The sequence below is a fragment of the Rattus rattus genome, chromosome X (assembly GCF_011064425.1).
Source record: "Rattus rattus isolate New Zealand chromosome X, Rrattus_CSIRO_v1, whole genome shotgun sequence".
NCBI classification, from domain to species: Eukaryota; Metazoa; Chordata; class Mammalia; order Rodentia; family Muridae; genus Rattus; species Rattus rattus.
In genome coordinates this window covers 82,911,313-82,935,541 of record NC_046172.1, presented here as the reverse complement: position 1 = coordinate 82,935,541, position 24,229 = coordinate 82,911,313, and the positions used below count along the sequence as shown (strand labels likewise).

The following is a 24,229-nucleotide window of genomic DNA, read 5'->3' as shown; positions in this document are numbered from 1 at the left end:
GACTGCCCCACCTGGGATCCATCCTGTCTGCAGGCACCAAACCCTGACACTGTTGCTGTTGCCAACAGGCACTTGATGACAGGAACCTGGTGTTCCTTGGGAGGTTCTGCCAAAGTTGACAAATACAGATGTGGGTGTTTGAAGCAAACCATCAGACTGGGCTCGAGGACACTGGTGGTAGAGCTGGCAGAAATACGAAGAGCTGAGGAGGGTTTCAACCTCATAGGAAGAATGTCAGCTGGACAGACCCCCACCCCAGAGCTCCCAAGGACCAAACCCCCAACCAAGGTGTACACATGGAGGGACCCATGGCTCCAGCTGCATATGTAGCAGAGGATGGCCTTGTTGGTCATCAAGGGGAGGAGCGGCTCTTGGTCCTGTGACATCAATGAGAGGGGAGGCCCATAGGGGGCATGATAGAATGATGGAGTGGGAGAGGATGGATGGGTGGGGGAGCACCCTTATAGAGGCAAAGGGAAAGGGGGAGAAAGCAGATGTGGTATGAGGGGGTTGCGGAGGGGTAATCAGAAAATGGGGAATCATTAAAAATATGAATGAATAGAATGATTATTGAAAGAAATCAATAAATTTAAAATAATGAAAAACATTTCTCATTCTCTTTGGGTAGGAACAGTTAGAGTTCCAGAGACTATCTGAATTTTCTTAGATAATTTTTGTGGGAAAGTTTACCAGTCATTTCCCATGCATCCCAAACATGGATTTCTCTTCTTTGGTTTTATGGCAAGGCTTTTTGACAAGTGGTGCTATTTTAGTTATGGTGAAAAGGTCAGGCATTCAGGAGTGTGGTAACTCATTGCAGATGGGGTAAACTATCAATCACATTGTAGTGATAAAGTGAGATGGGACTACATTTCAAGAAAATGTTAGGTTAACAAAACAAAAATCTACTTAACCAACATAAAACCAGTCATGCCTAAAAATCCATATTTGTATACTCTGTTGTGTATTTTACATTAAGCCTATTATTTGGAAATTTGCATTGGCATATATTTTCAATCATCTGTAAATGCCATCTATCAGTATAGTTTTGCAATTTTTTTGGCAGAGTAGTGGAAGACTTAGCTATATAAATATTTATAAATATGAGCACACATCACTAGTTGAAAAGAAAATCGTATTTGGAAGATTGCAGGGAAGTCTGTTATTGTTTTTTATCTGTTAGAAAATCAGTGCTCCTGGCCAAATACATTTTTATGCATTATTTTCACAGATAATTTTAATATTGCTTTGAGGTAGAAAAATTTCAAAGAATATAAAACTGGACTTTTTTTTTTTTTACAAAACCTAAATTTCTGTTTTACAAGTTCTCCTTTATTTAGCTTGTAAATAAATGGCCCAAAATATGACCTGTTCAAAATCATGTGTTTTTTTTTCCTATTCCTTGAATAGTTGTGGAATTCTCCATGAGAATATATGTGAGCTATTTTTTTAACAATAAAGAAAAATTTAATAATTATATTCTGAAACAAGCACAACAAAATTAGATGTGAAGTAGTTTTTGTGATTGTTTGTTTAATCCTTTCATTCATGTATTTAGAGAAAAAGAAATTGAAAATAGGTGTATTCTTTTGAAATGTGAGGAATATGAAGTAAAATATATAAACAAGCCTTCGACACTGTGTCACACTGTCCATTCTGCTTGGCACAACAACAGGAGCATACAAAGGCCCATTGAGACCTTTAATCATCTAGTAGAATAGTATCTAATAGCTAATATTACTATCACATAGTTGGTGAGCAGTATAAAACAAAAAATAAGGACAGTACCAGGTTTGGTACTGTTTATATGAAAATTCTGTTTTCATTTAATTCTAAGAACAAAAGAACAAGAATACACAAATATGACTTTAAAGCCTTAAATATGGTATGCTAGTTAGGGTTTTTTTTGGTGTATGAAACACCATGAAACAAAATCATGTTGTAGAGGAAAAGATTCATTTGGCTTACGGTCTCATGTTTATGTTCATCATCAGAAGAAGTCAGGACAGGAACTCAAGCAGGGTAGAAACCTAGATGGAGGAGCTGATGCAGAAGCCAGAGATGGGTTATGCTTACTGGCTTGCTCCACATGGTTTGCTTATCCTGCTTTCTTATAGAAATCAGGACCACCACATTCACAATGGACTGGACCCCCCAAAAAAACTCCCATAAATCACTAATTAAGGAAATGCCTTACAGACTTGCTTATAACCTGAACTAATGGAAGTGTTTTCTTAATTGTAGCTCCCTCTCCTCAGCTTGTATCAGGTTTACATAAAACCAACCAGAACATACGAACACATGTATAGACAACTGTTTAAGCTACATGTTGGACTTGAAAAGCATGCCCTAATAAGGAATAATCATTAAGAATTTGGCTTCACTTAGAGAAGATGCACCTATCCCTCACTGAAGGCCTAGGAAGCTTAGATGTCTGGTGGGGCGGGGACTGGGGGTGACATGGGAGAAGGGGCAAGGAGGAGATACAGGATGTGGAATTTGGGATAGGTTGGTGGGAGGGGAATAAAATCTGGAGTGTAAAAATAAATAAATAAAAGAAATTTAAAAAGAAATTGAATTTTCTGTTCAGCAAATACAGAAAGATGTGTTAAAATTTCAGCGACATAGCCAAGTGTTTGAGAAAAACATCATTTTCTTCATTAAGAAGGATGTGTATATTTATCAATAGAAATTAATAAAATTTTGGTGTCCTTGTATTTATCCATCTGTATATGTCTAGAAAATACTGCAACAATACATTTTTAAAAGAAATATTGTGCCTTGTCCATTTATGCAGTAAATGATAGACTTAATCCCTCTGAACTTAACTCAGTTCTCTACTGCTAAAATGACTTAATGAGATATAAGACAAAAAAAAAAAAAAGAAAGGTTATATTTTGTGAAGAAGGAAAGGGCAGTATGGTTCAATACCTTTACTTAAGTAACCTTTACATGTGCAATTAACATTTAAAAGAAATAAAGTTTTGGAAGCATTATAGAGTAATTGCACAAATGTAAAAAGTAGTTAGAAACCTGTGGTCTGTTAGGGGAAATTCCTTTGAATAACACTGTCAGTTATCAGAAAGTGAACTTTTGATGCATAAAAATTGAGAAAAAAATCTCATTTGGTGGTATACTTATTGCTTTCTCTTTTGGTTTTTTGTTTGTTTGTTTGTTTTCTTTTCTTTTCTTTTTGTAAACTTCAACTCACTGACATTTTCTAGGATGAAATTTCCGTCCCCAAACTGAATTGATCTTTAAAACACACATTTTGAAATAGCTGTGGATGGTAAGGAAGCATGCTATTAAGCAACAGCAGGAGAGCGAGAACTGGAATGGATCAGGCTTTAAAACGTATAGGCCATTTGCCTGTCAGCCAGGAAGTTTTCAGAATACGTTACATTGAAAGATTTATTTTTGTTTGTTTCTATATCTAGCTTTCCCTCCTATGGCACATATGGTGGGTATTTAACTATTAACCAAGTTTAGCAGGTTTTTTTTTTACAGATCAAAAGTAGTTGCAATATGAATCAAACACTAAATTCAAGAGTAATTTTTTGAAGTGAGGAGACCTTATGTAATATGAATTTTATCATACCAGTGTGATCTGTTTGAGTATATGTCTATTTAATTGGTAATTGTTCCTGGCAACTCTGGTAGGACTTTTTTTTTTTGGCAGAAGCTTCTATAGTAAAGGTTTCTAAGCACCTCTGCAAACAACTTGCACAGTCTCTAAATGAATTTTGCCATTTCCGTGTAGCAGCTGAAAATCATTTTCCCCATTTCCTATCTAAAACTACTCTAAGTGTAAATGTGTAGAGCAGTGGAAAAATTAACACTTGGTATACAGAAGCCTTCTATGTCAAGAATATGTAGTGGTTTTTTTTTTTTTTTTTTTTTAGTGGAAAATAATGAAGCATGGCTTTTCCTTTCTTAAGTTTCTTGAGGGTGGAACATTTAAGTAAGCTTTCGAATGAAAACCAGAACATGTGACATACTCAAGCACACTACCGCTGAGCTTCTACACAGGAACGTTTGTACTTTAATATGCTTCATCAAACACTTGCCAAAGTCATGCTCTTTACACATCTTCTTTCTACCAATTTCATGGACATGAAAATGTTCCCATTTCATGGGAAATACATGTTTCATTTATAATCATATTCATATTTAAAATTAATTAAAATGTAAAGTTTCAAAGGAAGTTTCAAATGTGGGTTCTGTGTGCCCTGAAAATCCAGTGGTGTAATTCTACACTAAAGGGACCCACAACAGTAGGATGCTCCAGCCTGGAACCTGGATTAGGCACAGAATATACCCAAGCATCAATTTTCTAAGCACAAACCAAATGCAAAGAGATCCTTTATTAAACAAGGCAAAGGAACAAGGTGGGTGACTTTGAATCAGGCAGAAACAGCCATGTATAGCTTGGCAAGTGTTAATTTTAACACAAAAAAGATATGGAGCCTATGTGAGAATGAGTTAGGACATGTTGGTAAACCTGATGATAACATTTCCAGGCTGGTCGTTCTGGGTTCTCTTAGAAAGTATGTTAAGCAAGCCAGTAAACAGCACCCATCTGCATCATCAACATCAGTTCCTGCCTCCAGGCTCTGGTCCTATTTGCGTTCCTGGCTGCACTTCTTTTGATGATGGATGATGATGTGGAAGGATTCACCAAATAATTCCTTACCTCCCCAACTTGCTTTTGGTCATAGTGTTTCATCACAGCAATAGATAAATATGAAATAATGGTTTTTGGATACCATTTCGAATCTATTGTAAATGGAATCAAAATTAATTTGAATTTTACATCACTTATTATCTCTGAGAAGTGTGTGTTTGTGTGTGTGTGTGTGTGTGGGTGGGTGGGTGGGTGGGTGGGTGGGTGTGTTGCTTCATATGTGGTCATATGATCTAAACAGAAAAAAATAAGTTTAATCTTTTATTTATATAGCTGATGGGCAATATTTTTACTTAATAAACTTTCACTTGTATTTCTCAGGGTATTATATAGTTACAAATTACTTGATTATTCTCTGGCTCCTATGATTGCTTGTGATAAGTTATGTACTTGAAAAGGCACTTGTATGTGAAAAGTCACCTCTCTTCTGTTACTACTTTAAGACATACTAGTTTTTAAGTCTCCACTATGTACTGTATTGTACCCCAATGCAGATCACTATGAGGTTTGAATATGTAAGTTGATGAAGTTCTTAAGTGGTTATATTCATTTCTCTGAATTTCAGATTTAATAATTGTTTTCTAAAAATGTTTTTCCATTGTTTTTACTCACTTTTTCTCCTTTTGAAAATACTGCAAAGCAAGATCTGGTATACAGTATATGATCCGTAGTTCTCAGGCTCTCTTTATTTTTCTCCATTACTTTCCCTTTTTACTGAATTTTTGACCAAGTGTTTAATAGTTTGTGAATAGATCCCTACATAATTAGGGATATCCCACTTTCCCCCTTGTCATTTCTACAGAGACCATTTTTACTGTTATCTAAAACTCGTTTTGATGATTTTAGTCTCTTATATTTTATTAAGAATTTTTTATGTGCTCATCTATGACCTATCCTAGATATGCAAAAAGAACCTAGTAATAGAATAACGAAGGAATAATAACAAAGTAAGTCACATAGAAAATAAAGGAATAACAGCTACAGGACCAATGAAACTAACAATACAAATTAGTTAAGCTGTCTAATAAATGGAAAACTTGAACAGAACAGACATGAAAAATGTATAACTTATGAATGATCTACAAGAAATTTGCATTAGATAATAATACCAAAACATGTAAAAAGCTAGTTTTAGAAATGATTCAAACCAGAGACATAGACAGACTAAGAGAAATCATGAACCAAATGGACTTAACAGATATTTATAGAACATTCTATCCTAAAACAAAAGGATATACCTTCTTCTCACCACCTCATGGTACTTTCTCCAAAATTGACCATATAGTTGGAAATAAAACAGGCCTCAACAGATACAGACAGATAGAAATAATCCCATGCATCCTATCAGACCACCATGGGCTAAAGCTGGTCTTCAATAACAATAAGGGAAGAATGCCCACATATACATGGAAGTTGAACAATGCTCCACTCAATGATAACCTGGTCAAGGAAGAAATAAAGAAAGAAATTAAAGACTTCTTAGAATTCAACGAAAATGAAGGTACAACATACTGAAATTTATGGGACACAAAGAAAGCTGTGCTAAGAGGAAAACTCATAGCGCTGAGTGCCTGCAGAAAGAAACAGGAAAGAGCATATGTCAGCAGCTTGACAGCACACCTAAAAGCTCTAGAACAAAAAGAAGCAAATACACCCAGGAAGAGTAGAAGGCAGGAAATAATCAAACTCAGAGCTGAAATCAACCAAGTAGAAACAAAAAGGACCATAGAAAGAATCAAAAGAACCAAAAGTTGGTTCTTTGAGAAAATCAACAAGATAGATAAACCCTTAGCCAGACTAACGAGAGGACACAGAGCGTGTTTCCAAATTAACAAAATCAGAAATGAAAAGGGAGACATAACTACAGAATCAGCGGAAATTCAAAAAATCATCAGATCCTACTACAAAAGCCTATATTCAACAAAACTTGAAAATCTGCAGTAAATGGACAATTTTCCAGACAGATACCAGGTACCGAAGTTAAAACAGGAACAGATAAACCATTTAAACAACCCCATAAGTCCTGATGAAATAGAAGCAGTCATTAAAGGTCTCCCAACAAAAAGAGCCCAGGTCCAGATGGGTTCAGTGCAGAATTCTATCAGACCTTCATTGAAGACCTCATACCAATGCTATCCAAACTATTCCACAAAATTGAAACAAATGGAGTGCTACCAAATTCCTTCTATGACGCCACAATTACTCTTATACCTAAACCACACAAAGACCCAACAAAGAAAGAGAACTTCAGACCAATTTCTCTTATGAATATCAATGCAAAAATACTCAATAAAATTCTGGCATACCGAATCAAAGAGCACATCAAAACAATCATCCACCATGATCATAGGCTTCATCCCAGGCATGCAGGGATGGTTTAATATATGGAAAACTATCAATGTAATTCACTATATAAACAAAGAACAAAACCACATGATCATTTCATTAGATGCTGAGAAAGCATTTGACAAAAGTGAACAACCTTCATGATAAAAATCCTGGAAAGAATAGGAATTCAAGTCCCATACCTAAACATAGTAAAAGCCATATACAGAAAACCAGTAGCTAACATTAAACTAAATGGAGAGAAACTTGAAGCAATCCCACTAAACTCAGGGACTAGACAAGGCTGCTCACTCTTTCCCTACTTATTCAATATAGTTCTTGAAGTTCTAGCCAGAGCAATTAGACAACAAAAGGAGATCAATGGGATACAGATTGGAAAAGAAGAAGTCAAAATATCACAATTTTCAGATGATATGATAGTATACTTAAGTGAGCCCAAAAGTTCCACTAGAGAATTACTAAACCTGATAAACACCTTCAGCAAAGTGGCCGGGTATAAAATTAACTCAAATAAATCAGTAGCCTTCCTCTACACAAAAGAGAAACAAGCCGAGAAAGAAATTAGGGAAACGACACCCTTCATAATAGACCCAAATAATATAAAGTACCTCGGTGTGATTTTAACCAAGGAAGTAAAAGATCTGTACAATAAGAACTTCAAGACACTGAAGAAAGAAATTAAAGAAGACCTAAGAAGATGGATAGATCTCCCATGCTCATGGATTGGTAGGATTAATATAATAAAAATGGCCATTTTACCAAAAGCGATCTACAGATTCAGTGCAATCCCCATCAATTCTTACCAATCCCCATCAATGCAATACCAATCCAATTCTTCAGAGAGTTAGAACAATTTGCAAATTCATCTGGAATAACAAAAAACCCAGGATAGATAAAACTATACTCAACAATAAAAGGACTTCTGGGGAAATCACTATCCCTGAACTCAAGCAGTATTACAGAGCAATAGTGATAAAAACTGCATGGTATTGGTACAGAGATAGACAGATAGACCAATGGAATAGAATTAAAGATCCAGAAATGAACCCATACACCTATGGTCACTTGATTTTTGACAAAGCAGCCAAAACATCCAATGGAAAAAAGATAGCATTTTCAGAAAATGGTCCTGGTTCAACTGGAGGTCATCATGTAGAAGAATGCAGATCGATCCATGCTTATCACCCTGTACAAACTTAAGTCCAAGTGGATCAAGGACCTCCACATCATACCAGATACACTCAAACTAATAGAAGAAAAAGTGGGGAAGCATCTGGAACACATGGGCACTGGGGAAAATTTCCTGAACAAAACACCAATGGCTTATGCTCTAAGATCAAGAATCGACAAATGGGATCTCATAAAACTGCAAAGCTTCTGTAAGGCAAAGGACACTCTTGTTAGGACAAAATGACAATCAACAGATTGGGAAAACATCTTTACCAATCCTACAACAGATAGAGGCCTTATATCCAAAATATACAAAGAACTCAAGAAGTTAGACTGCAGGGAGACAAATAACCCTATTAAAAAATGGGGTTCAAAGCTAAACAACGAACTCACAGCTGAGGAATGCCGAATGGCTGAGAAACACCTAAAGAAATGTTCAATGTCTTTAGTCATAAGGGAAATGCAAATCAAAACAACCCTGAGATTTCACCTCACACCAATGAGAATGGCTAAGATCAAAAACTCAGGTGACAGCAAATGCTGGAGAGGATGCGGAGAAAGAGGAACACTCCTCCATTGTTGGTGGGATTGCAGACTGGTACAACCATTCTGGAAATCAGTCTGGAGATTCCTCAGAAAATTGGACATTGAACTACCTGAGGACCCAGCTATACCTCTCTTGGTCATATACCCAAAAGATGCACCAACATATAAAAAAGACATGTGCTCCACTATGTTCATAGAAGCCTTATTTATAATAGCCAGAAGCTGGAAAGAACCCAGACGCCCTTGAACCAAGGAAGAAGCCCTTCAATCACAGAAAAATACACATGGTGTTAACTCATTGATAAGTGGAAATTAGCCCAAATGCTTGAATTACCCTAGATGCACAGAACACATGAATCTCAAAAAGGATGACCAAAATGTGAATGCTTCACTCCTTTAAAAGGAGAACAAGAATACCTTTGGCGGGGAGTAGGGAGGTAAAGTGTAGAGCAGAGGCAGAAGGAACACCCATTCAGAGCCTGCCCCACATGTGTCCCATACATATACAGCCACCCAACTAGATAAGATGGATGAAGTAAAGAAGTTCAGGCCAACAGGAACTGGATGTAGATCTCTTCTGAGAGACACAGCCAGAATACAGCAAATACAGAGGCGAATGCCAGCAGCAAACCACTGAACTGAGAACGGGACCCCCGTTGAAGGAATCAGAGAAAGGACTGGAAGAGCTTGAAGGTGCTGGAGACCCCATATGAACAACAATGCCAAGCAACAAGAGCTTCCAGGGACTAAGCCACTACCCAAAGACTATACATGGACTGACCCTAGACCCTGACCTCATAGGTAGCAATGAATATCCTAGTAAGAGCACCCACGGGAAGGGGAAGCCCTTGGTTCTGCCAAGACTGAACCCCCGGTGAACGTGAGTGTTGGGGGGAGGGCGGTTAGGGGGGAGGATGGGGGGAAGCCCCTCTGTAAGGGGAGGGGTAGGGGATAGGGGGATGTTGGCCTGGAAACCGGTAATGGGAAGAACAATGGAAATGTAAATAAGAAATACTCAAGTTAATAAAGATAAAAAATAAAAAGACAGAAAGCAAAAAAAGAAAAGAAAGAAAAGAAATGATTCAATCATGCCTGTTTGATCACTCACTGGCACCATAGTATTGAATATTCTAATCAGTACACACATAATAAATAAGGAATTTGTCAGCAGTCTTTAGTATTATTGATGGTTTTCCTTTCTTTGACTGCTTTGACTACTATTGGTACCAAATGCTAGGTTATCCAATAATTCTTCCTCTTTATTCTTTTAAACTACTTGAGAAAAATTATTTTGTACAGCTTAATTATTTTAAATAATTCCTCATTGAATCCATTAAGTCCTTGCATTTTTTTATTTGAACTTTGTGTTTCGTGACTTTTTCTTTTATTTATCAGTATATGCAGATTTTCCATTTTTTTAAGGTCTATTTTTTTCTTTTGTGTAAAAATTAGTTTTTCATTCTAGATTATCTTATGTGGGGATATATAGCTATGATGGAATGTATGGGTCTCTAATATATTGACACACCTCCCTTTCAGACCTAGTTCACACATTTTTTTCTAATTAAAAGGGTTGATTTAAAAATATGATTATTTGAATTGTCTAGGAATGCTTAACAATTTAATGCATAACAACTAACATTTTATATTTTTCTTTTTAGAATCTTGTGAAATATCTTCCTGAGCAGAATGTACTCAGAGAACTAGCACAGCTTAAGAACGAATATGATGATCTCTGTGAGCCTGAGCAGTTTGGTGTTGTGGTATGTACTGATCCCAAACTCCTATGAATACACTTCTCATGAACAAAGGAATATATTAGTTGATGTCTTTTACCTTATAACTGTATAATTAAATATATTATTGACTTAGAAAAAGATCTTTACCTATAGCATTAAAAAGTTAGTAGGTTACTTTCGACATTCATATAGTATGTCAAAACATCATCACATAATCTGTATATTTTTCTTCATTTTTAATGGTTATTTTATTTATTTACATTTCCAATGTTATTCCGATTCCCAATTTCTTCTCTACAAACACTCTATCCCTTGCTTCTATGAGGGTGCTCTCCCACCTATCCACCGGTGAGCCTCCCAGTATTCCCCTATCCTGGGTCATGGAGCCTCCACAGTATCGAGGGGCTCCTCCCCTATTTATGCCTGTAAAGAAATCCTCTACTACATATCCAACTGGAGCCATAGGCCCCTCCATGAGTGCTCTTTTGTTGGTGGTTTAGTTATTGGTTGATGTTGTTCTTCCTATGGGGTTGCAAACCCCTTCAGCTCCTTCAGTCCTTTCTCTAACTCCTCCATTGGACTCCCCTTGCTCAGTCAGATGGTTGGCTGCAAGCATCTGCATCTATATTCGTCAGCTCTGGCAAAGCCTCTCAGGGGACAGCTTTAACAGGCTCCTGTCAGCAAGAGCTTCTTGGCGTTAAAAATAGTGTCTGGGTTTGGTGTCTGCAGATGGGATGGATCCCTAGATGGTAGTCTCTGGATGGCCTTTTCTTGAGTCTCTGCTCTACTCTTTGTCCCTATAATTCATTTTGACAGGGGGAATTCCAGATTAATATTTTTGAGGTAGGTGAGTGGCCCCATATCTCAACTAGGGACCATGTCTGTGCATTAGATATAATCTCTATAGGCTCTATCTCTCTATTGTTGGATATTTTAGCTAATGTTCTCCCTGTTGGGCCCTGGAAACCTCTTGAGTCCCTGGCATCTTGGACCTTCTAGTGGTTAGCCCCAGTCCTCCCTTCCCCAATGCTGCTTTCAAATTCCTGATGCTCTATACTTCTCCCCAGTCTCCTCCTGTATCTGAACTATTCCCTCTTTTTTTCTCCTCCTCTTCCTCTCTTCCTCCCAGATCCCTCTTTCCCTGTAATTCCTATGATTATTTTCTTTCCCTTTCTGAGTAGTACTGTAGCATCCACACTTTGGTATGATCTTCTTTCTTCTTTGCTTTCTTATAGTCTGGGAGTTGTACTTTGGTGAGTTGTATTGTGGGTATTCAGAGCTTTTTATTTGTTTGTTTGTTTTATTGGCTAATATCCACTCTCAGTGATTACATACCATGTGTTTTGTTTTGTGACTGGTTTACCTCACTCAGCATGGTATTTTCAAGTTCCATCCATTAGCCTGCAAATTTCAAGAAGTCATTGTTTTTAGTAGCAGAGTAGTACTCCAGTGTGTAAATGAACCGCATTTTCTGTAACCATTCCTCTGCTGAGGAACATATGGGTTGTTTCCAACTTCTTGCTATTATAAGTAAGGCCACTATGAACATAGTGGGTTGACAAATGGGACATCATAAAATTGAAAAGCTTCTGTAAGGCAAAGGACACTGTCATCAGGGCAAAACAGCAACCTGCAGACTTATGATCCCTACATCTAATAGAGGGCTAAAATCCAAAATATATAAAGAACTCAAGAATTTAAACTCCAGAGAACAAAATAACCCTATTGAAAATGGGGTACGGAGCTAAAACAGAGAATTATCAACTAAGGAATCTCCAATTGCCATGAAGCGGTTAAAGAAATGTTCAACATCCTTACTCATCAGGGAAATGCAAATCAAAAATAACCTTGAGGTTCTGGAGAGTTGGCTCAGTGGTTAAGCGCTTCGACTGCTCTTTTAGAGGTCCTAAGTTCAATTCCCAGCAACCACATGGTGGCTCACAACCGTCTATAATGGAATCTGATGCCCTCTTCTGGTGTGTCTGAAGACAGCTGCAGTGTACTTATATATACATTAAATAAATAAATCTTTAAAAAAATGACCTTGAGACTCCACCTCATCAGTCAGAATGGCTAAGATAAAAAACTCAGATGACAACAGATGCTGGATAGGATATGGAGAAAGAGGAACACTCCTCCATTTCTGATGGGATTACAAGCTGGTACAACCACTCTGGAAATCAGTTTGGAAGTTCCTCAGAAAATTAGAAATAGTTATACCTGAGGACCCAGTTATACCCAAAAGATGCTCCAACATATAACAAGGAATCACTGGTGATATTTAATGATATTAATGTATACAAACTGGTATGCTGTATTGTACTGACCTCAGGTCTGAATGTTAGAATTTAACTCCCTGAAAACTTTGAAACAAGAGAATAATATCTACAGAAATAAAAAATAATAGAAACTGCTTTTATTATATAAATTTTGCGAGAAAATCACAAGTATTTTCAAATGTTCTTGAATTATTAATCAATTAAGAGCGTTATTTCTGTTAGGACAAATAATTTATAAAGATACCTCAGGTCCTTCAATCATTCCTTATCCCAATCATATGAAGTGCCAAAATAATGACTATTTATAAAGGGTATAGTCATATCTCCTAAAATACCACAAACCTGCTATTCAAATAATAAACCAGAAAAGAGAGTATAAAGGGCATTGGAATTTTAGTTTCTTTGAATAAAACTATTTTTTTCCAGAGCTGAGAACTAAACCCACAGCCTTGTGTTTTCCATGTGAGCATTCTACCGTCCAGCTAAATTTCTAACTGCTAAAGGATTTTTTTATTATGATTCAGGTATTCAGGATAGATTTATTTACTATAAGAGTGAGCATTTTCTTTATGGCTTCTTGTTTATTCTGGCTTCCAAATGGTTTTACATTTTTAAGCAAAGGTAAATTTTTTAAAAAATATCATTGGACCTGTTTTTCAAATAGTATCTAGGAAGATTCATCCAAACTTTTGCATAATGTTTCAAAATAATTGCATTAGAATTAATCTGATTTCCTACTTTGCAATTTTAAACTCTTATTCATATGTCCCTCAGATGGGATTGAGTATTTTCTTTTTAGCATATACAGTAAATGCTTTTTCATACTTATAGTTCTTTTATTCTAGGGCATACTATTGCCTACCTTGAGGTAGAAAGATTTGTCAAATCTTTGGAAAGGAAATTAGGCAAGCATATTTGGGATCAAGTAGAACATATAATGGACCTAGGGAGCATATTTCTCTTATTTTAAACCAGATCTATTAGTCAACTGAATTGGTTCTGTATTATTTATTAACTAGTCGCACTTTACCAGAGTGCTAAATAATAAAATTTGTAGCCCCAAGTCACACTTGAAACCCTAAGCAGCTCAATCTGTCTCATAATTGAGCTTGAGGCTGCCTACACTATTCAGCTTTATGCATCTGATGGTTATAGGTTTTACAGTGAAGTGCACGCTACACAGTTCTCAGAAACCATTTTCCCTCAGTGCATTTATCTAAAAGGAAAATTAACATTAGTTTGTCAAACAAGTCCTTCAGAATAATCCTTGGTACCTGCATTTCAAAAATGAAATTGTGGTGGAGGGCATAAAAGCAATATACCTTTCTTGTACTAAAGGCAAAAATAAAAAGAAAATGGGAAGATTTCTTATTTTATGCACATTATCTAAATATTTAAGACTGTGTATTACATGAGTTATCCTAGTCTCTCTCTTTCTCCCTGTATTTTTTGCTGTATCTGTCATGAGGGAGGTATGATCCAGAACCATGATTATTACTAGGCAGTTTACACTATGTAAATTGCCAAAGAATATTAATTCAGACTTACCAAAGTTTAGGCACACTCTTCTTAAAGAATATATTCTTAATTATATAATAATAACCCTAATAATTAAAAGTAATTAATAATAACCCTAGTCTTTTAAATTTATATGTCTCTCTAAAATAGGCAGTAAATATTTTTGAATTATAAGCAATATTTCATACAAAAGTGTGAGGGAGATACTTTAAAAGGGTAGAAAAGTAAAGCATGCACTAAAATATTATCAAATTAAATTAGCTCTGTGAGAATATACTATCATCCTATTTAGCTCTTTGATTTATATCAGCTCCCCGATGCTAGGAGAGCATTGGGAAATAGAATCCTTCACAATAGCAAGAGAATCCTCATCTTGATAAAGGCCCTGGCCTCAGCTTTCTTCACCCATTGCCAATATTACATAGTATATTCTTAAAAAATCATATTTATTATTTCAGTACTAAAACCCTTCAGTGTTTCCCTGACTTCAGAACATAAGGTTCAATCTCCACATTCTCCTTCCTTTGTTTCTTCTTCATCAGACTTCAATTCTTTTCATTACCATTAACTCTTTCTTTTCATGACATGACTTAGCTTTTGTGGACCTCAGTTTTTCATTTGTTCTACTTCAAAGTTTCTTTGTCTTTTGTATCCACCTAGTCTTTTCATCTTGACTTATGGACTCCAGTAACCAAGTCTGTACCTATTCAGTGTTGTCCTTGGAATAATGCTGTTGTTGCCCCCAAAATGAGCACAGATTTTCCACATGCTGGCATCATCAGTGACTTTCTCTGCTCTCCCCTTTGCTGAGGTTATGAAGACGTGCCTCTGGGTCTTTCCATGGGCATTGTTGACTGAACTAAGGTCCTTCCATTCATATAGCAAACAGTTAACCCACTGAGACATATCCTTAACCACCACCAGAGTATTAACTGATCTGAACCTCACAGGCCCATTTTGTCTTCACACCTGCCAACCTTTCTTAACTTTAGGTAATAACCTTTAGTGTGGACTGAGCTCACTGTACCCAGACATTGGATTTCATTTGTTGTGGGTGTGACCTTATTCTTTCTTCTCAGAGTCTTTCCATGTCCTATCACCTCTGGTTTCCAGTCATATCAACCATTTGCAACTCTGTTCTTTAAATTTTGACTTAAACTTGCCTTTTCATAGTAATTATGCCACTGGCCCCAACTGTGAAAGGTAGGTTTTATCTCTTAAACTCTCAGAACTTCCATTTAAAATTCCTTTCTATAAGCGGTTCTGTCAACCTGCTTCCAACTAATCAATCTTATCTAATTTGAGTGGCTGTATATGTCTTATGGGCCCACATATGGGACCAGGCTCTGAATGGCCCATTTCCTTGATCAATGCTCAAACTTTGTCTCCATATCCCTCTGTGAATATAGATGTCTCCTGAGAGGCTCCAGCCAGAGCAACATGTAAATACAGAGGTAAATGCCTAGCTTAAACCATTGAACTGAAGGCAGACCCTTTGTTGGGAATTAGAAAAGTTGAAAAAAAGGAAGCTGGAAGGGCTTGCAATCCCATATGAACAACAATGCCAACCAACCAGAGCTTCCAGGGACTAAGCCACTACCCAAAGAATAACATGGACAGACCCATGGCTCCAGCTGCATATGTAGCAGAGGATGGCCTTGCTGGGAACCAATAGGAGGAGAAGTCCTTGGTCCTGCCAAGGTTTGACCCCCAGACAGTGTAGGGGAATGTGAAATGTGGGGTTGGGTGGGAAATGAGGGTAGATGGGGAGGGGAACACTCTTATAGAAGAAGTGGAAGGGGATGGGATATGGGGTTCAGTCTGTGAAACCGGAAAATAGAATAACATTTGAAATGTAAATAAAAAAATATCCAATTAAAAAATTCCTTTCTAGAAAGTAATAATTTAGCATTTTATTTTTGAGGTTATTAGTTTAATATGTTCTCTTTGAATATAATTTCCATAAGTAGAGAACCATATTGATATCACTCATGCTATGTACCTACCAGATTATTGTTAAATATGTTTGCCTAGATCCATATTCAAGTGGACTCTTTCCTCTCCTGTATTACTCTCAGTTCATATGTCACTTTCTAACAGTGACAGATTTAACCACTTTCAGTGGATTTTTTTTTCTTGTCTTGCTTTGTTACACAGTGAGAAATTCATTCTTGCTTTTATTTCAATACCCCTTGCCCACTACACTATAGAATTCCCACTAATATACAACTCCCTAGATAAAAATGGACTCTCATCAGCTAGGGTAAGATGGGTGCCATACATGAGATTACTTCTTTGACATCGATTAAAATACAACTACCTTTAAAAAGCAATAAAAATTACAAAAGTGGTGGATATGTTTTCAAGGATAGAAAATAAAGCTTATCTGAGTCAGGCCTTGTGTTTTGAGCTTCTCTAACCTTTTGTTTTTCTAAACTGTCACAACCTTGGGCTTGCATATAATCACCTGTAATCAACTAGGAGAAAAAAAAAAAAAAGGAGAGGAGGGGATTAAGCAGAAACAAACAAACAGTATCAAGCAGGAGATCTTCCCTCTGTGTGAAGGCAGACCTCCTAGGAAGAGGGACATGCTACTTCCTCCACCTTCTGTGATCAATAATCTTCATCTTTAAAGGAATAGATTAGCTGCATTGCTTCCCACTGACTTGTCCTTCACCCTACCTCCCACGGAATTGAATTTGGTACATCCATTGTAATTATGTGCTGTACCTTTACTGGAAGAAAAGTACAGATCTTTGAAAGCTCTGACAGTCAGAACCCCCAGCTGGAGCTTTTAGATGCTTCCGAGTGTGTTTGCAGCTCAGCTGTTCTCAAACCTCAGAGCTATGGAAATTCCCACTTGTCTTGCACTGGGGATGGAGACCCATACTGTGTATATCTATTAAACTAGCATGTCTTATGAGGAAAGAAGGCAATAATTAGTTCTGTTAGTAATCAGTACTTTTGTTTTTCTGACTTCAAAATTACCCATATTTTTCAATTAAAAACATTCTCAAGCTATAATCTAGGGGGAGAAAAGATGTTTTGATAGCCTCGTAGTTGTAAATCATTAATGAACAGAACAGATTATGTGATATTACTGACAGAACAATGATTTTTCTTTCTTACTTCTTCTGCACAAATATAAAAAGGCAAAAGGAGTGTTAGAACTACAAGTATAAGCTCTTTTTGCTTTAATTGTTTTGAAGACTCAAAAGAGAGCTTTCAGACCACGTTAAAGAAAGCTTAACCAGGTAAAAAAAGGAGACTGGTTAAAAAAAAAAGAAGAACAAAAAACCTTCCCCCTTCTTTATAATATCAAAAGCAATTACTTTAGAACAAAAGTTGTAAGTTTTGTTAATATTACATCATTTTCTGGGTTTTCATATTCATTAGGAAAAAAAATCACATTTCTGTTCCTCTTGCTTGCAATCCCTGTGTTTAGTGTTTTAGTGAGAAGGTTCCATTGTTTCTGCTTTCATTTGTCTGCACATGCGAATGCCAACTCTCACTTTTAGATGTGGGTAATTTTATCTGAGGAAAGGGCAACTTAATAATTTTTGATTAATTGAAAGAAAATTCACCAGGAGTCATTCTCAAATCCCTGTATTTATATTACCTGTCATTTCATCAACTTCTCATAATAATCCATTCTCATGATAGAATTGTTTATTGCAGTCACCTTTTATAATAAAACATTGTAAAATTAAAACACCTGAAAATATAATATTCAGTGTAGTTCAATGGTTATCAATCAATTTTATAAATGATTACATTTTAAAATATCAAAATTTCACCATCTTATTTATCCCCTTATGTGTCTAATTTCCTAATAGAACAGCACAGCTTCACAGTAGTTTTAATAGTCATCTGTGGCCTTAAGTAGGTGTTTTCACAAGAATATTTTGAAATTCTTATTCAACTTCTCTGTGTGATTCCTCTGAGTTTAGAGTGTCTTTGGGGGCAGACATTGTTATTGTGTTCTGTTCCATACTAAAGATGAGTAGATGTTTCTCAATGCATAATTTCCACACATCACTATCTTTGGGGAAATATTCTCTATCAGCACATCATTATTTTTCTGATGTAGAGTCAGTTTTCAACACTATTTTTAAAGCTTCAATTCACAGATTAACCATGGTCCTCATCTCTCATGACAGCTAACGTGCAAACGTTTCCTTTATTTCTACCTATACCAGGAATTTTGTATTGATTATTTTCTCCAAGTACTGGATTTAGTGCAGGGAGTAAAGCAATGAATAAAAGAGTTCCTGCCCTTGAAGAAATTATTATGTGTTAGAAGATAAGAAAATTATTCATTTAACAGAGGATCCCAAATGTATCTGCTTTATCTCTATAATTCCAGACAGAATATTTTCAGTCATTGCCTCTGAATTTTACTGTGAACAGTAACAGAAATCCATCCTGGATTCCTCCTGTTTACTATAGTAATTTAAGAATAAACCTTTTGTAAATTCAGTGAATAATACCTCAGTAATGACTACCTCTTGATATCCATATAATAACTGGATCAAATTCTGTTAATTTCAAAGGGCTAAAGTTTCAGTTTTATTCAGATACGATAGACCTTTATAACAGGTGACATGAATGACCCTAAATGTTGCACGCCCTTCTTCCCATTCATCCATTATTTTCAGCACTACTGCTTCTTTTCTTTCTCTGTGCATTCTTGTGATGTTTTGCTATTAGATTTATATTCACTAGCTTTATAGTTATGAAGTATATACAATTCAAATTATATAAATGAAACTGTGCCTAGCTCTTTGGGGAAATAACCTACTTGTAGTCCTCTCTCTAAAGCTGTCAATGCACTTTTTTTTTTAATATAGTGCACATAAGCTGACAGAATGAGAGTCACTTGATGTGATTTGATAGATAAGTAACTTGCAACACAAATAAATCCCCTACATAATACAACACCCTGGTCAGCATCCCACATCACTTCAAGGAATGAATTATAAAATAAAGGATGCCAGTCAACTAAAATGCTGCGAGGGACCTCAACAACAAACAAAACACACATTTCAGCAGAGTTTCTGCCTTATTTACTTTCATCACTTAGGAACACTCAAGTGCCTTTATGAGACATGAGCCTTTTAATAGTTGTATATGTGGCTGGGGATGTAGCTCAGTGCTCCTTATTATTTGTAAGCATGACTATCCGTATTGCTCCTTTATTTTTTTTCCTATTGTTCCTTTAAACAGCAAAATCCTCTGATGGCAGTTTAACTTTTGTCCATCAGTACATATTGGTCTGAGTGTTCACACTTAAGATTTAAACAATCCTGTTGATGTGTTCTAGAGGTAGTAAGTGATGGATAGAGATACCCTCAAATGACACCACTTTCTCTATAATCTCTTGATTTTCTTTAAGGAAATCAGAAATCTATATTATACATATTGTGGATGAAAAATGGAGCATGATATTTTCAGTATACCCAGTGGCTAATGAGCCACATTCTTCATTCACTACCACTGACACACATTTCTCAATTATCTCATGTTTGTCAGGCACATTAAGACCCTGTGTCGTTCTTGCTAGAAATGTATAAGGATTAATAAAGGAGATAAAGCTAAGAGCAACAGTTATTTTCCTGTGCGCAAATGGTATCCGTTGAGACAACGGATATGTTCCATACAATATCTAATTCATGTGCCATGGAACATGTGTGAATAATGTAATGAAGACATTTTGCTTAGAAAGATTAGCTGACTTTACACTTAGTTACATAACTATAAATCTATGAAACTGGAGGTGGGGTTCACTACTGTAAAAGTGAAAAGCCCTGTATCTTCCTTGGCAACTCATGTCATGGTCATGGATAGTATAGATATTTGATTCTTGTTTGTCTAGGAATTTTTTATAAATGTCTCTTAAACACTAAGCTTAAAACACATTGCATTGGGTCTAAGTATTATTTCTGGGACTAACCACCTAGTGCCAAATAGTGTTCTGTAAGACTTTAGCCTTCTCTACACCATCCCTGTTGTGTCTCCTTTGTATTTATGCATATTTTCCATATAGGAACTCATGTAGCCAAGGCTGGACATGAACTTGCTTTGTAGCTGAAGGTAACTTTGAACTTCTGTTTCTACCTCCCTTCCACTGTAATTTTGAGCCAGCTGACCACCATCCCTAGATTTTATCTTCTATGCATATTCTTAATATACTAGTGTTTCCAGTTTGTGCAAATGAATATATTCATATATTTTTAATCAACTATCATTTATCATCATCTGTCACATGTTAAACTTTGGTATATGTGGTGAGTAAATGAACAAAATTTTGCTAAGTCAAAGGCAGCTAAGTCTGTGCTGAGGTTTCCAGTTTCTTCCTAAGTCAGACTGACTAATGACAGATTACCATCTAATACTGGCTATTATACAAATGTAATTCCTTTTTATTTCATGTTTGATATCATAACTGATGTCATTATTTGGGAAAAGTGAACTATTATCCACTATTATTCTTATTTTCATTCACTGTACAATCTGTCTTTCCTGGAAAAAATCTGGGATTTGTTATTCATCTAAGGAGTATTAATATGTCAGGAAATATTCAATTCAATATTCTAATATATGCAAGACCTTCTACTAGGTGATTATCAAGGTACAATATTTGCCTTTTCTGCATTCCATTCCTTGTACTTGCCTTCTCAGTGATTTTTTTCTTCCAAAGCATCTATTCATATCATAATCAAATTCAACTCTATTTCAAAATTTTGATAAATACTATTGTAATGCCATATTATTCCCTGGTAATAAATGTATCATTTTCATCACCAATGAGAATATTTAGAGGCTCAAATGTGGAGGCTTTAGATAAATCAGTTATGGCATTTAACTATTATATAAATAACATAATCAAGTATAGTATATTATATAGAAACAATATATACAGATAGATAGATTAGATAGATAGATAGATAGATAGATAGATAGATAGATAGATAGAGCTTTAGTTAAATAATGTGGCCAAAGACTGTTGATATGCAGTATTGCACGAGCAATGGTAGTAATTACAATTTTAGTCTAACATTGAGAATCTTAATAAGCAGAAGCAATTAGTGTCTTCATTAGTAAAAATATGCAGTATTGAATAGGTAGCAGTGAATAGCCTTGATGGGCCACCAATGGAAGGGGAAACCCTTGGTCCTGCCAAGGCTGGACCCCCCAGTGCAGGGGATTGTTTTGGGGAGGACAGTATTAGGGGGCAGATGGGGAGGGGAACACCCATGTAGAAGGGGAGAAGATGAGTTAAGGGGCTGATGGACAGGAAACTGGGAAGGGGAATAACATTTGAAATATAAATAAAAATGCCCAATTTTTAAAAAATGGAAATAAATAAATAAAAATAAAATATGTAGTATTAGCACACAAGAAAATCACCAAACTCACTTTAATGATAATAACAAAATCCAGAGTAACAGGTAATATATTCATATGTTTATATTTGCAACTAATATCTTTCATTCTACCTTCCTACAACTTAGAAAAATAATCACAATAATTTTCTTAAATTTCCAAATTTGAAAAATGAAGATCTAAAAAATAGCCAGGTTATTTCATGCACAAAATTATGTTTCACTGATAATATTACTAAACTGTACCCTATCTGCCTCTGCTGTCTCTTTTAGTCCTTGATTTAGCCAACTTTTGTTTATATCACAAAAGATCGAAAGAAGCACATTCATCTTCCCACAAACCCTGTAACAAAATGGACAATCAAACACAACCAATTCTATAACAATGCCTACTTCAACTTCTAAAGTTTTTTTTTTTTAATCAAGTGGTAGAGAGAGGCAGTAGCAGGGAGCTGAGAGCACACATAAACACCCACAATTATGAAGTAGACAAAATGAACAGGAAGTGAGGTGAGACTATAAACACATAAAGTCTGGCCCTAGTGATGTAATTTTTTCAGCAAAGCACATTTAATAAGCCTGCCAAAACAGCTTTTCTGATGAGGGAATAGGTGTTAACTACCTTTGCCTATGGGGGTATTTCTCATTCAAAGCATCACACATACATAGTTGTAGTGCAATGACAACACACTTTTCCTGGGATGTTTTGGAGAATTAAATCATTCATGCAGAAAAATGTCTGACAGAAAATCCTCAATAAATGTTAACTGCTGTTATTGCTATAACTATTCTTACTAAAATATACTTGTTAGCTATACTATATCTGCTGAAGGCAATATTAAATATGAACAAAATCAAATTCATACTCTGAGGTTGTATGCTGTAAAGGGAGTGAAATATAGAATTTCCGTGCCCGAACCTCGACCAGCAAGGGAAGACCACAGGAGATCTTCTTCAAGAAGTTTTACTCAGGAACCTGATACAATCTTCTGACCTCTATCTCTTCTGACTCTCTCTCCCTTCTGACTCTCTCTCTCTCTCTGACTCTCTCCTCTGACTCTCTCTCTTGACTCTCTTCTCTCTGACTCTCTCTTCTCTCTCTCTCTCTCTCTCTCTCTCTCTCTTCTCTCTCCTCCCCTCTCTCTCTTTCCTCCCAGGGGCATTAATTTAAATAGCTAGCACTGGCCAGTCCTAGCAAGCCACGTGGGTCATGTAGATAGGCTGTTACTATGTGGATGCTGGCAGGCCAGGCAGACATAGCCAAATAAGGACTTGTTTACTGCATGGATCGCTCACCTTTGGGAGGGTGGAAGGCGGAAACCAGTGCCATCTTTGAGGCATGGCACGTCGCAGCTCTCTACATAGAATCAGGACAATAAAATATAAACATATATATGTGTTATTAGCACCCAAATAAGACACAAAGCTTATGCATATCTTGCTAAAGTTCATATTTCTTGTTGATTTTAGTAGATTGGTTCCTGTAGGATCTCTGCACATTCCAACAAGATGTAGAGATGTTGACTAGAAGCTGAGAATCCACCCTGAATGTAGATGAAATTATCCATTAAAGCTAAAATGTAAAGACTGAAGAAAAAAAAGAGAAAACCACAGATGAGCATCCATTCTTGTCTTTTTCTTTTATTTATTTTATTTATTTATTTATTTATTTGTTTATTTATTTTTTATTAACTTGAGTATTTCTTCTATACATTTCGAGTGTTATTCCCTTTCCGGGTTTCCGGGCAAACATCCCCCTCCCCCTCCCCTTCTTTGTGGGTGTTCCTCTCCCATCCTCCCCTTATCGCCCTCTCCCCAACAAAATCTAGTTCACTGGGGTTCAGTCTTAGCAGGACCCAGGGCTTCCCTTCCTGGTGCTCTTACTAGGATTTTCATTTGCTACCTATGAGGGTCAGAGTCCAGGGCTGTCCATGGCAGTCTTTAGTAGTGGCTTAGTCCTGGAAGCTCTGGTTGCTTGGCATTGTTGTACATATGGGGTCTCGAGCCCCTTCAAGCTCTTCCAGTTCTTTCTCTGATTCCTTCAGTGGGGGTCCTGTTCTCAGTCCAGGGGTTTGATGCTGGCATTCGCCTATGTATTTCCTGTATTCTGGCTGTGTCTCTCAGGAGAGATCTACATCCGGCTCCTCTCTGCCTGCATTTCTTTGCTTCATCCATCTTGTCTAATTGGATGGCTGTATATGCATAGAGCACATGTGGGGCAGGCTCTGAATGGAGTGTTCCTTCTGTGTCTGTTTTATCTTTGCCTCTCTTTCCCTGCAAGGGTATTCTTGTTCTCCCCTTTTAAAGAAGAATTACGGCTTCATTTTGATCCATCGTCTTGAGTTTCATTTGTTCTGAGCATCTGGGGTAATTCAAGCATTTGGGCTATGTACTTATCAATAAAGTGCATACCATGTGTGTTTTCTTGTGATTGGTTGCCTCCTCAGGAAGGATGATATTTTCCAGTTCGTTGGCCATTTACCTCTAGTTTCCTTGAAGTCATTGTTTTTTTTTTTTTTTTGAGTGTGGCACTGTGCTGAGATCCCAGGTCTTGGGTCGAAT

General features: G+C 36.5%; 1 protein-coding gene across 1 annotated transcript in view; it reads left to right on the top strand.

The window, feature by feature from the left end:
* The window catches only part of Diaph2 (diaphanous related formin 2), a 186,704-nt gene that overhangs the window by 158,625 nt on the left and 3,850 nt on the right, over nucleotides 1–24,229 (top strand). Inside the window, exon 17 of the mRNA XM_032889437.1 lies at nucleotides 10,408–10,509. Within this exon, the coding sequence (XP_032745328.1) occupies nucleotides 10,408–10,509 (102 nt within the window). The remainder of the gene's footprint in view (nucleotides 1–10,407; nucleotides 10,510–24,229) is intronic.